Consider the following 12,458-nt stretch of genomic DNA (forward strand, 5'->3'; position numbering starts at 1 on the left):
CCTGGCAGCAGTGCGCTCAAGCCCGAAGCTGTGCGTGTGCTGGCATGGAGCTGCAAGAAGGTCCCGTCCTCTTTTGGCCCTGTGTGCCATCCCCTCTTCACTCTGCAGCATGTGCCAACATGCGGTGCTAGGAGCGGGCTGGGGGGTGTTGGAAATGCAGACAGATTGCATTAGATGGATGATGCGTCAAATCCTAAACTGGTAAGAGTCAGAACAATTGATGTGTTGCCAAAAGGCCGGGAAAGATCTTTTTTAATAGTCTGGACAGGAACAAGCAATGAGCAGCACAGAAACAATGGCATGTTCATCACTTTGTTTTTCTGGTTGCGGCCGTGCACGTTGCCATCTGTCTGTGCTGCGCTCTGCTGCCATCCCAATGGTGCTGGGATTGCTCCCTAATAGCAGGCTCACAGCCCTGCCAAGCAGCCTGGAGCCACGGCTGGCATTGCTCTGGGATTCCAAGGGCAGGTTTGGCATGACTTTGTCCTGGGCTGGGTCTTCCTGTCTTCTGGCTGTCAGTGCTTTGAGGAGTCCTGGGGCTGGCCATTGAGACTCAGTCATAGGGCCAGCAGCCATGGCTGAGCCTGCCTTAATCCCAGTTTTTAGACTGGCTGAACTTGTTTCCACTTATCTCTGATATTGTGCAGCCCTGTTACACAGCATGAAAAAGCCAAGCATGAGTTTGCTCTTAAACCTCCGCAGAATGGGCAGAGAGACAGCACTCCAGCCATGCCAGGGCTGCTGTCTCTGAACCTCGTGGCGGTGGCATCCCTCAGGTAATGGCCAGAGTCACACCACCAGGAGTTTATCCCACACGTGTCTTCCACCTAATGAAGTGAGATGCTGGGACAGGGTTGGGACAGTGAGATGCTGGGAGAGGATGACATGATTTACCCTTGGTGGGTATCTCCATGAATGTCCCCTGCCTCGGCTGCTGGTGCTGTGGCAAAGACAGGCACTGAGCAGCACCACTCTGCAAAGGAGGATGGGGGGCTGCGGATGTCCCAGCAAGCTGCTGGGACCTGCTGTGCTGGCAGCGATGCAGGAGGCAGGTGGAGTGGGGCTGCCCTCCAGGTTGCAGAGGGCTTGGGGTGAGCAGGGAGGGCTGCCATGATAGGGTGCATGACAGCCTGCCCCTCCACTCTGCAGTGCAGCCATGTGATGCCGGAGGAGCGTGGTGGCGATGATATGGAATGTGGGCAGCTGCCTTCGGACACTCTCAGACAGGTGACGGTCCAGCGCCACCCCCACTACGGATTCGGCTTCGTGGCCGGCAGCGAGAGGCCGGTGGTGGTGCGCTCCGTGGCAGCAGGTAAGGTGTGTGGTGGGGGGAATCCCTGGACACGGCCACAGGGTGCCAGGAAGCACAGCGGCACCTTCCCCTGGTGGGACCCCTCCCTGGGCTCCTGTCCTCTCCTTTAGCCTCCCGTGGACCTGTGAGTTGCCCTTCACATCCACATACATGGGCAAACGCTTTGGGGGTGCTTGGGACCCTCCTGCTTCCCTCCTGCCCCACAGCCCCAGGATGCCTGGGCTTGCCCTGACCCTCTCTCCTGGCAGGCGGCCCCTCTGAGGATAAACTCCTGCCAGGAGACCAGATCTTGGCCATCAACAATGAGGATGTGAGTGAAGCCCCCAGAGAGAGATTCATCGAGCTTATCAGGTGAGGACAACACTGGTCCTTCATCACCTCCGGGGTGGGGGCTCATGCCAGGCTGCTGTGCCCCGACCGGAGCCTTGGGGTGTTGATGCACAGCCCCAGGCTCTGCTGTCACCAGTGCTCACTGCTGGCATGGGGAAGCCTCAGCTTGAGCATTGGGAGTGCCTTGGAGCAAGTGCCATACCTGTTCCCAGCTGGCCAAGGGGTTGGCAGTTCTGGGAGAGCACCCACAGACGTATCACCAAGCACCCCAAGGAGCTTACGAAGGTCCTGGCCACCAGTGGGCTGGGGAGGGTGGGATGTGCTCTCTTGATAGCCAAATGGACATGCTGAGGTCCACCACCATGGAGGTCCCATCCACCTTCACATCTCCTTTCTGTCACAGGAAGGCCAAGGACTTCATCATCCTCACGGTCCTGCACACCCACCAGGTGAGATCGACAGGGCCATGGCCAGCACTGGGGGAGGCAGGACAGGGGTTAAGAGCCCTTTGGGAGACTGAGGTGGGGCCCCTAGAGACCCCAGGGGACCACTCAGGCAGCTCAACTGAGGTGTTGGACTGGTGTCCCACCACCCCAAGGCTCTTCCAAGCAGTTGGGTCTGAGAGCTGCCACAGCCTCACAGGGTCAGTGTAGGCATGCAGCCATCTCCCTCTCCTCATAACTACCTCCTTGTAGGAGGGAGGGAGGAAGAATATCCCCAGACCCATACGGTTTGCTAAGGGCATCAGACGCGTCTGATGAAGTGACCCATCATGCCAGAGGTGGAAGGGAGGGATGCGCCGTTGCCATTCCTGGCAGGCTCGGTCAGGGAGTCGTTGGGTAGATGGGAGTGCAAGACTGCGGGCCCCGAGCCGCGTGGCTGGCGGTGGTGCTGGCACCGGGTGGTGATGGTGCACTGGGGCTCAGCACCTGTGGCGCTGGAGCAGATCGAACTGTCATGCCGGCAATGGTGGTGGCAGGGCATCATTTCTGCTTTACTAAGCCCTTTGATGTCGGTGAAGGAGATAAGTGTGAGAGCGTCCCTGTGCTCCCCTCCTCTCTGGGAAGGAGATGCCACCACCCAGTGCTGCTCTGTCAGGAGTGGGGCATGTACCAGGCTCCAAAAAAGCTTTTTTTCTCCTGGTCCTGGATGGCCGCCAGCCAGGACAGGCTGCTCGGCTGACGCCGGTGCCCTCAGATGCACACAGCTCTGCAGCACAACTGCCTCCATGCCAGAGTGTGTGCAGGCAGAGGCTCCCCAGCACCTGGCACTGCCACCAGAATGTCCCGCAGGGCTGCCTGGGGTCCTGTCATCTCCCATCTCCCAGCCACCCAGCTCCTCCCTGCAGCTGCAGACCCACATTCGAGGGGCTTGTCTCTCCCATCCGAACCAGTGCCGGTGCCTCCAAGTGAGCCCTGGCTCATGTCTGCTGGAGCTCAGCCTGCACAGGGGATGCCGGACAGATGTGCCCACTGGGGGTGCAGCCTCTCCCATCATGCTGAGGGTGCTGGTGTGACTTCAGGGGCTGCTGCTCCTCGTTCTGGCCCTGCCTGCAGCACTGTATAACCACAGCAAAGGGGACTTGCTTTCCACCACCCCCCATTTCATGGTTCACTGCCTGCTCCCCGTTGTCATGATGGCTTCAGAGAGGATTTCTCTGGTCCCCTTGTCTGGCTCTCCCCGTGCCACGGCTCTGAGGGCAGGCAGGTGATTTACCCAGTGCTCTCTTTCCAGTCTCCCAAATCTGCTTTCATCAGCGCAGCCAAGAAGGCGAAGCTAAGGTCCAACCCGGTGAAGGTCCGATTTTCAGAGCAGGTGACAGTCGGCGAGACAGACCCAGTAAGTCCTTCCCTGCCTTCCTCTGTGATTCAACCCCCTGAGGCATCCCCGGGGCCATGGGGCGTGAGGTGGCCAGGGGCCACAGGGCTCCTCTCCCCTGATTTGGGCTCCACGGGTGAGAGCAGCCCTCTGGCCCAGGGAGGCCCACAGGGCAGATGCCCTTGGGCACACTCAAGGCATTTGGTCAGTGCTGGGGGGACATGCCATGGTCCTCCCCTGTCCCTCCATCTGGATAGAGCCCCAGAAACTGTCCTTGGAAACCTGGTCCCACCTCAGTCCCCCTGGGCAGCCAAGGGTGACGTCTGGCCAGTGCCAGCACCTGCCCTAAGGAAGGTCTGTGGCTTCCAACCTGGTGCCAAAGGCTTTGCAGGAGCACCTGTGCATGGGGTAGGGTGACCAGGGCAATGCTGTGTGACAATGGAAGCTGTTATGCTGCAGTAGCGTTCCAGCCCAGTGCCATTATCTCCTAATTGCAGAAAGGCTTTATTAAGCAGCATATTAAAAAAGCCCAAAAACAAAACATAAAAAAAACACTGTAAAGTGCTTCTAGCAAATTTTATTTTTAGGCAAAATCAATTATCTGATCTAAATGCTTCTTGCCAAATAAAATCAGCCTTCACCCAACTTCCTGCACAGGGCATGTGCAAGGTTGAGGTGGGCTAGGCTTGTGTTAAGGGTCAGGAAAGGGGTATCAGCTCTGAGCCACCCTGGCCATCGCCTCTCCTCTGGGACACCAGCTGGGAAGCGGGACAGGCTGCCAGGCACAGGCATGGCTCTGGAATGTGCCGGATGGACTGGGATGCTCCATTCCCGCTGCAGCTACTGGGAGCTGGGAGGGGAATCTGTCAGCTCTGAATCGCTCCAGCTCTGAATTTCTCAATGGCTTAGCAGAGATGCTGGATTTCAAGGGAAATGTGCCTCTTAGCGCATAAGCCCAGAGAAGCGGAGGATGCCGTAACCGTTCCATCACTGACACTCATTCTCTCTCTCCATCCTCCCTCTATCTCTCCATCCCCCCATCCTCCTTGCCTCCTTTGTTGCCGGCCCCACGTGCCAGGACATGTTGAAGAAAGAAGCTCTCCTCCTCATTCCCAATGTGCTGAAGGTTTTCCTGGAGAACGGGCAGATCAAATCCTTCACATTCGATGGCCGAACCACTGTGAAGGTGGGCCCCTCCTCTCCCACTACAGCATCGTGATGCTTTTCTCCTCCTGCCTGCCCTATCCATTTTTCCTTGTCTCCTGCTTCCTTGCACAAACACCGCAGCGGTTCTTGGCTGGCTGCAAACTGCCACTGCATGATAGATAGCCCCTCTGCCTCCCTGGGTGACACGATTTGCAGCTAGCAGGAATGGGTTTCTGCTGTCTTTCTCCCACTCCTAACTTTTGTCCTTGCTGTGAGCCTGCACTCCAAGCAGGATAGAAGCTCCTGTGAGTCCCCCTGCCAGGGGCCAGCTCCTTGCAGCCCCCCTCCAAAACACCACAGTGTTGCCCTAGGTGCTGGGGGTCTGGCTGCTGGTCACCTCCTGCTGCGAGGTCACTTTGCCCAGCAGTGGCTGGGTACTATCCCGCAGCCTCTCTCAGCACTGCAGGGCCTCATCCTGTACTGGTGTGACCCCAGGTGCCAGGGAGGAGGGGGGTCTCAGTGGGATGCTAGCTCCCACCCTAGGAGGGAGCCAGTGCCTCACACCCAAGCCTGTCTGTGGTGTTTGCAGGATGTGATGGTGACATTGCAGGACCGCCTGTCCCTGAGGCACATCGAGCACTTTGCGCTGGTCCTGGAGTATTCCAGCCCGGAGCAGAGCCACCGGTTTTTGCTGCTCCAGGACAAGCAGCCACTGGCCCACGTAAGCCACTGGGTGCGGGAGGGCATTGGGATGGCCATGGCCGATGGCTGGGGCACAGGCACGCTCTTCTCCCACCAGCGTGGGGCTTCACCAGGGTTGTGCTATGGGGTGGCGTAGCCTCTCCTTGCCTCTGGCATGGTCCTGCAGGCTCAGGGGTGCAAAGGATGGCCAAAGAAGGAGACAATCAGGGTTTTACCCATCCTGCCTTGATAGCACCGTGGAGCTGCTCCGTGCTCCAGCCTGGGTAGCTGCAGACAGCATTCATGAACAACCTTGGCTTGCCCAGCAGAGCCAGGAGTCTGGCACTGCACGGGACCAGGGATAAAATGAGGGTTGTGGAGGAAGCGTTAGCCTTGGTGGCATAAACCCCTGCAGCACCAGGCAAAGCTCTCACACCAAGGAAGGCTGGGCTGTTCCCGAGATGAAAGGATCAGACAGTGCATGGAGAAAAGAAATCAAATCCCCCCACAGGGGAGAGGAGAGGGGCTCTCCTGCCCTGCAGGAAAATATATGCAGCTCCTGGGCTCACTGTTCCCCTCTGCTCCTGCTACAGGTTGTGCAGAGGACACACTACCATGGCATGAGATGCCTCTTTCGTGTGAGCTTCTTCCCAAAGGACCCGGTGGAGCTGCTGCGCCGGGATCCTGCAGCATTCGAGTACCTGTACATCCAGGTAGGGGACTTCCCCTAGGAATTGGAAGCTGATGGTGCTTGTGGCCCATGTGTCTGCCCAGGCTGGGCCCTGTGGAGGCATCCCTCACGTGGCGGGTCCCCTGTCCCCATGGCTGTCTGAGGACACCTCTCCTCCCTCTTGCAGAGCCGCAACGATGTGATCAGAGAGCGCTTTGGCACAGACCCCAAGCCAGAGATGCTGTTGGGGCTGGCTGCCCTCCACATCTACATCACCGTCTCAGCCACCCGCCCCAGCCAGAAGGTCTCCCTCAAGAACGTGGAGTGAGTCCTCCTCCTTCTCCCCACACTGCTGCACAGCCCTCCTCTGTGTCCCCTGCCTGTGTTCCTGCTCACAGCCCCTGTGTAACTGGGGTGCTCCCAGCAATGTTTTGGGGTGCTGAGCATGAGATGCCCTGGGAGCCCCCCTGGAGCTGCTGCTGGCTCACTGGCTTGGCAGCAGTGACACGCAGCCCCTGGTCCCACCACACGTAAGACCCCCGCACGCTGACGTCCAGCCACACACGGCAGCCTTGCCAGGGCTGGCAGGGATATTTGCTGTGAGCCCAAGATCATTTCCATGGGAACCTGGGCTGATTCTCCACATGGCATCCAAGGCAAGGAGAAGGCACTGTGGCTGTGTAATCTCAGCCCGTCACCAAGCTGTACAGCCCTGGCTCAGCCCTCCTGTGGCTCCTGGTGGTCTTAAATCCATACAGAGTCGATCTGTGCGGGCTGGCCTTGCCCAGTGTGCACAGGGAGGAAGGGGGGAGATGGCACCTTTTGGGGAGGACCCCAAAAGAGGTTTGGGGATTTGCCCTGCATCCCTTAACCTTACATGAAGATGAGTGGGAGCTGGACTTGGCTGCAGAGCCTGACACTGCTGCATTCCCCAGCCCAGTGCTGGTGGCTGTGACACCAGCTGGGGGTCCCATCCCCTGGGGTACCCAGGCTGGGGGCTGCTGCTGCTCCAGCTGTGGCACCAAGGAAGTGCTGGTGTGGCTCCAGCTCCCTCTGATGGCAAGAGGATGCTCTCGGGCAGCATCCTTGGTTTCTGGCCCTCTCTGCCCATCGAAAGGCCTCTGGCCTGGCTGCTCAGGCAGACTTCCCTCCCCGCAGGAAGGAGTGGGGCCTGGAGCCCTTCCTGCCCCCCTCGCTCCTGCAGCTCGTCAAAGAGAAGAGCCTTCGGAAATCCCTCTCGCAGCATCTCAAAGTCCACCAGAACCAGCCTGGCGGCACCAAGGTGAGCCCGACCAGCGCGGCTATGGCTCAGGGCTGGTGGGGTTGCAGCACGCCCTCCACCCCAGCCATCCTGTTGTCCCCAGCTGGCCAGGGACTCCTGTTATTGCTGCTTAAATCCCCTTGCATGGGAGATAAATCCCGGGGTGACAGCCAGGCAGCCACTCTCTCTCCTGAATCCACTTCCAAGAGCTGATCTGGATTTTGGGAACTGCAGTGTGGATCAGTGGGGTGAGATCAGCCGAGAGCCAGCGCTCAGCTTGGCCAAAGCTGCACACATCAGTTAAGCCTGTGTTTATTGTTATCTCTGCTTCTGGGCTTGGAAAGATCTGGAGGAGGCTGCTGAGCCACTGCCTTGGTCTCTGCAGCCGTCAGAGCTCCCCGGCGGGGTTATATATCCCCCAGGAGGGTTATACATGTCTGGGGGGATTATACATCCCCCAGGGGGGTTATACATCAAGCGTCTGGCCCCCTCCCTGGCTGTGCCTCTGCTCTGAGTTACCTCCCAGCATCTGCCCAGGACAGCAGGGGAGAGGGGACCCCCTCCACCCCAAGTCAAGCCCCCAGGCTCACTGCTGGCAAAGCCCATGCCCTGAGCTGCCTGCCAACATGCTGTGCACGTGTGCTTGGGAGCTCCCACGTTTGCGCCAGCCTTTTGCATTTCTTCCCCCTTGTGCTCATGGTGATCACCTGTGTGGTGTGTTTTATCAGGTCTCCACGGCCCAGGCAAAGCTGCAGTACCTGAGGATCCTGAACGAGCTGCCCACCTTTGCTGGGGTCCTCTTCAACACAGTGGGACTGGTACGGTAATTCAGGATGGGCGGGGAGGTGCTTGGCACTGATCCTGAGTGTGTGCTGGAGGGGAGAGCCAGGGGAGATGTGGCTCCCACGGAAATTACTTCCCTCAGTCTCTTGCTTTGCCCTGCTGGGGTCCAAGCCCATCCAGAAAAGCCTTCAGAGCCTCTGCTGACAGTAGATCAGATCTTCAGCTCCACAGGGTCAGGGTCAGCTCTGTTCTTGCCAGCCTTTTGGCCAATGAGATGACCTGCTCAATGAAGTTGGAGGAGTTTCAGACACATGCTTATAGCTCGGTACTGCCCTGGCAGCATTCTGCCATCTGTCTCAGAGGAGGGCCACCCTTGGCAAAGGCCACCATGTTCATTGCTTGTCCATGCAGGGAATAGCCCAGCTGGCCTTACTGTCTCTGTCCAGCCTGACTGCTGCTTGGCAGCTCTCAGGAAGCTGCCACCACCACAACCCATTCCTCCCTCATTCCCATCAGAGGCATCTCCACCCCTCACCCAAGCCACCTCATTTTCTCCACGGCAGGAGGAAAGCCACCAAGCCAAACAGGAGAATGGTGGACCTGCTAAGGCTCCCCACTGCCTGGCTCACCTCTCCATCCCTCTTGCTCTACCTCCCATCCAGGGATCTCCATGTAAGTGTCACCTCTCTGCCACCCTTCCCTTTACCCCCACTCAAGATCTCAGCACTTCCCTGGCTTCCCTTGCTTTGCCTCCTGGGTTCCATCTCTTGTAGCCTTTGATCTGCTCTGCTTCCACCATGCCTCAGAGCTCCTCACCTTGCAGCTCAAAGGGCTGCCTGTAGGAAATTGGTAAAGGCAGAACCACATGGTGTTTGGTCAGTGCCATGGCTGAGTGGTCAGAGTCTGCCTCCAACACTGCCTGGGTGTGCAGTGCTGGGCAGCTCACCTCTGATGTGGGTGCCCTGCCTTTTTTTCATCTCTGACACCAAAGCAATGACTCAGAGCCAGCCTAGGAGTTGAACCACATGAAAATGATAAGTAGTATTCCCTTATTCTCTTCTGCACTGGTCTGCCCAGCTCCTCTTCACCTCCAGGTCTGGCTTGAAGCATCCTTCCTGGGCAGACCAGAGCAAGAAACATCTCTATTTTCAGTCAAGGCTTTAGTCTTTCTTCTTTTCTAAAATACACTCACTCACTTCTCTGCTTCCTTTTCTCAGAGGCAATGTCAGATCAGGCAGATTTGTAATATGCTCTTACTTTTCTGTAGTGACACCAGCAGGCCTGAGTATTTCATGTGGATGGTCAGTTCAGTGCTTTATTTTTAAATAGCCTTGGCATCCTGCACACCATTCCTAGCTCTGCAGAAAGGCTCAGGGAGGGTGGTTCATGGCACCAGCTTCACCTGCTGCTCTGCAAAAGCCACCCAGCACCCGGCTGAGTTGCTGACATCGAGGCTTGGCTCCACGGAGAGAGCCAGGCACAGCCCATGCAGCCCCAGGGTGCATTTATTCACTCCTGTCTGTCTGTCTCTCTTTCTACCCATGCTCATGCTACCAGGATGAGAAGCAGCCAGCGACCACGCTTCTGGTGGGACCCCGGCATGGCATCAGCCATGTCATTGACCTGAAGACCAACCTCACCACAGTGCTGTCGGAGTTCAGCAAGGTCAGCAAGATCCAGCTGTTCAGGGAGAACCAGGGGGTGGCCCGGGTGGAGACAAGCATCCTGGATGCCAAGGTAAGCAGGGGTGCCCCAGAGGCAGGCTCTGGGAAGAGGGGCTAGTGCGGAGGCTGTAGCTGGGGGTTCCATGCTCGCCTTTGAGGGGGTTCAGGACACAAGGGCATGTTGGAGCATCTGCTTGCAGATTTCTAGGGACTTAAAAGCCGCTTTCACATTGCAGTCACAGGGCGCATGGTCTGCGGCATCTCCCCTGCCTGACTGGCTCCTTGTGCTGTAGAGGCAGGGACTGACGCCGAGGATGCATGGTGCAGGCATGGTGGTGTTCTGGCCATGATCCAAACACCTGCCCAATGATCCAAGCAGCGTCCTTGGGGTAGATGGGGATGACACAGGCCAGACAGGTAGCAGGGCCCATTGGAGGCAGGACAGTGCCTTGCCTCTCCTCAGGGCTGGAGAGGAGCAGTCCATGGCCATACCTGGGCTGGATGCAGGTACTGGAGGGGACTGGTGGGGTTTTGTGTGTTAGTAGCACTTGTGGAACTTGTCAAGCCATGCAGGATCATTGAATGAACTGGAAATGCTGGGACAGGGGGTGTCAGGCTCAGAGTGCAAGAGATCGCTGGGCATCCCTGGGCATGGGTGTCCCTGGCTCCAGTAAGCCACCCCCTGGGTATCTTGCCAGCTGCCTCCATTATCCTCCCCTTCAGCCCATGGAGCAGGCTTGCCACTCCTCGGCATACGTGCCCTCCTGGGCCCTGTGCGTTATCATCCTGCCATCCCCTGCTAGCTGTTGCTCGGTGCAGTGCTGGTTCTGGCAGTCGATCCCCATGGTCAAGCCCCACCACCCCTCCTGGGTCTCTCCTGGGTCCCAAACCCTTCAGAAGGACTGTCAGCAGTACAGTAAGAACTCTACTGACTTCTTTGGTGTCTGGTTCTGCAGCCACAAGATCCTAAGGACATCTTCCATTGGCCTTTGCTCAGGTTTTTAATAAGCTAGGACACATCTTCAGCAGACCTCCAGGCAGGTAGCCATGTGCCTGCTCCAGGGCATCCTCAGTTTCACTGCCTTCCCTTGCCCAGCTCTTCCCTGCCCTGTAGGGAAGGACAGAGCTGAGAAGCAGCGATCTGACAGATCAATGCCAAGCCTCATCCTCTCCTCTCCTCCCACCTTGAATTCAACAGGACAGAGTTAGGATTGAGTTTGGGCCAAATTAGACAGGAGCAGTGCTGTCACGTGCGTTGACATCTGGCACAGTGCAGTTGTGACTGCTTTGGGACATGGAGATGCTGCTACACAGCAAACAGGGTGTCTGCACAAGCTGTCCAAGCCTTTGGCTGTAGGTCAGTTTTGCTGCCCCCGCATTCATCCCTTTTCCCTCCGAGGCTGATGAAGTTGAGCTGCTTTGCTGGCTGCCTCCATGTTTCCTCATCTCCTGCAAGGTCCCTAAGCCTCAGCCCTCTCTGCAGCCCTTTCCTTGCGCTCTCTATTGCAGCCATAGCCTCGCAGATGTAATCATGGTGGATTTGTTTAGGATTCTCCTGCTGCCTCCTCTCCTGGTGGATTTTAGCACTTCCTCCCACCAGACTCATTAATTCCCCCAAGTCTGTTTTCCTGCTGTTGCTGTGCCTGGTCCAGTAGCTCTGCTGAACCGCAGTAACACCTCAGTAGCCTCTGCCAGAGCCATGCTCATCCTCATCCCCTCTGCCTCAGCTGTCCCCTCCAACAGCCTCATCGGTGAAGCCCTTTTTTTGCAATTGTAATTCAGTGGGTATTTGGTCAACTGTAGTATCTGTAATATTCCCTCTTCTGCATCCCACTGAGGTCAGTCGTTGCCCAGGTGAAGTCCTGGTGTCCTGCTGTGCCTGTCCCTACCCTTCAAAACCCTCAAACCTCCCACCCTGCAGCCTGTGCAGGTGGAAACCCTCCTTGCCCTCTGGCTGCCTGGGCTGTGCAGGAGCCCACTGGATCTCCTCCTTACTGCTTATGGAGCAGGTACAACCAAGGGATATAGTCTGCACCATGAATAGCCCTTCTGGTTCCTCCTGGTGCCCAAACCCCTTGGATAGGTGTGTATAAATCATGATATTCATACATTAATAATACACTGGTCACAACCCTGTGGTGGCTCGTGGCTCACTGTGAGCGCTTGGAGCACAGCATGTTCCCACTGTCACATAGTTCCATGGCCATCTCGCTGGCTGCGAGTACTGCACAGGAGATGTGCGGTGTTAGCTCTGCTCCACACGGTGCTGCTCAGCCCCGGGAGTGCATCGAGCTCACGGTGGCATGCACAAGCCTCTCTGGTGCCGCCGTCCCTTCTCTGGCATGGGAGAGGGCAGTTGTCCCCCCCGGCACAGGCCGGTGTGCAGCTGAGACTGGCCACAGGAGTGGCAGGTGTGATGGAGGTTGAGGTGATGCTGACATCCATCCATTATAAATTAGGTGGCAATTTCCACACGGCTTCTCCACAGATCCTGCAGTGCTGCTCCCCTCAGCCATGCTCTGCAGCAGTAATTAACTCTGTAACACCACCAGCCCTTTCCTGCTGTAGGAGTAGTCTTTCTCCCGTGTCCCGTCTATCCAGCCTCCCAATTGCTGGATGAAAAGCAGCTCACATACAACTTCCCACAAGCACATACGCATGCATGGCAGCTTTACTTCCCTGAGAAATTCCAGACAGCTGCCTACAGCCACCAAAAGCCCTTCTGCCTGCCTGGAGTGGAGCGAGCATCCCATTTGTGAATCTCAGCAGGCTCAACAGCACCCTGCCAGTGCA

General features: G+C 57.4%; 1 protein-coding gene across 1 annotated transcript in view; it reads left to right on the forward strand.

The window, feature by feature from the left end:
• Positions 1-12,458, forward strand: part of FRMPD3 (FERM and PDZ domain containing 3) — a 66,651-nt gene that overhangs the window by 30,707 nt on the left and 23,486 nt on the right. The window contains exons 4-14 of the mRNA XM_069811191.1: positions 1,150-1,312; positions 1,561-1,663; positions 2,046-2,091; positions 3,377-3,481; positions 4,539-4,646; positions 5,196-5,327; positions 5,881-6,000; positions 6,145-6,281; positions 7,116-7,239; positions 7,947-8,036; positions 9,559-9,738. Of these exons, the coding sequence (XP_069667292.1) occupies positions 1,162-1,312; positions 1,561-1,663; positions 2,046-2,091; positions 3,377-3,481; positions 4,539-4,646; positions 5,196-5,327; positions 5,881-6,000; positions 6,145-6,281; positions 7,116-7,239; positions 7,947-8,036; positions 9,559-9,738 (1,296 nt within the window). The 5' untranslated portion in view covers positions 1,150-1,161. The remainder of the gene's footprint in view (positions 1-1,149; positions 1,313-1,560; positions 1,664-2,045; positions 2,092-3,376; positions 3,482-4,538; positions 4,647-5,195; positions 5,328-5,880; positions 6,001-6,144; positions 6,282-7,115; positions 7,240-7,946; positions 8,037-9,558; positions 9,739-12,458) is intronic.

The sequence above is a fragment of the Haliaeetus albicilla genome, chromosome 23 (assembly GCF_947461875.1).
Source record: "Haliaeetus albicilla chromosome 23, bHalAlb1.1, whole genome shotgun sequence".
NCBI classification, from domain to species: Eukaryota; Metazoa; Chordata; class Aves; order Accipitriformes; family Accipitridae; genus Haliaeetus; species Haliaeetus albicilla.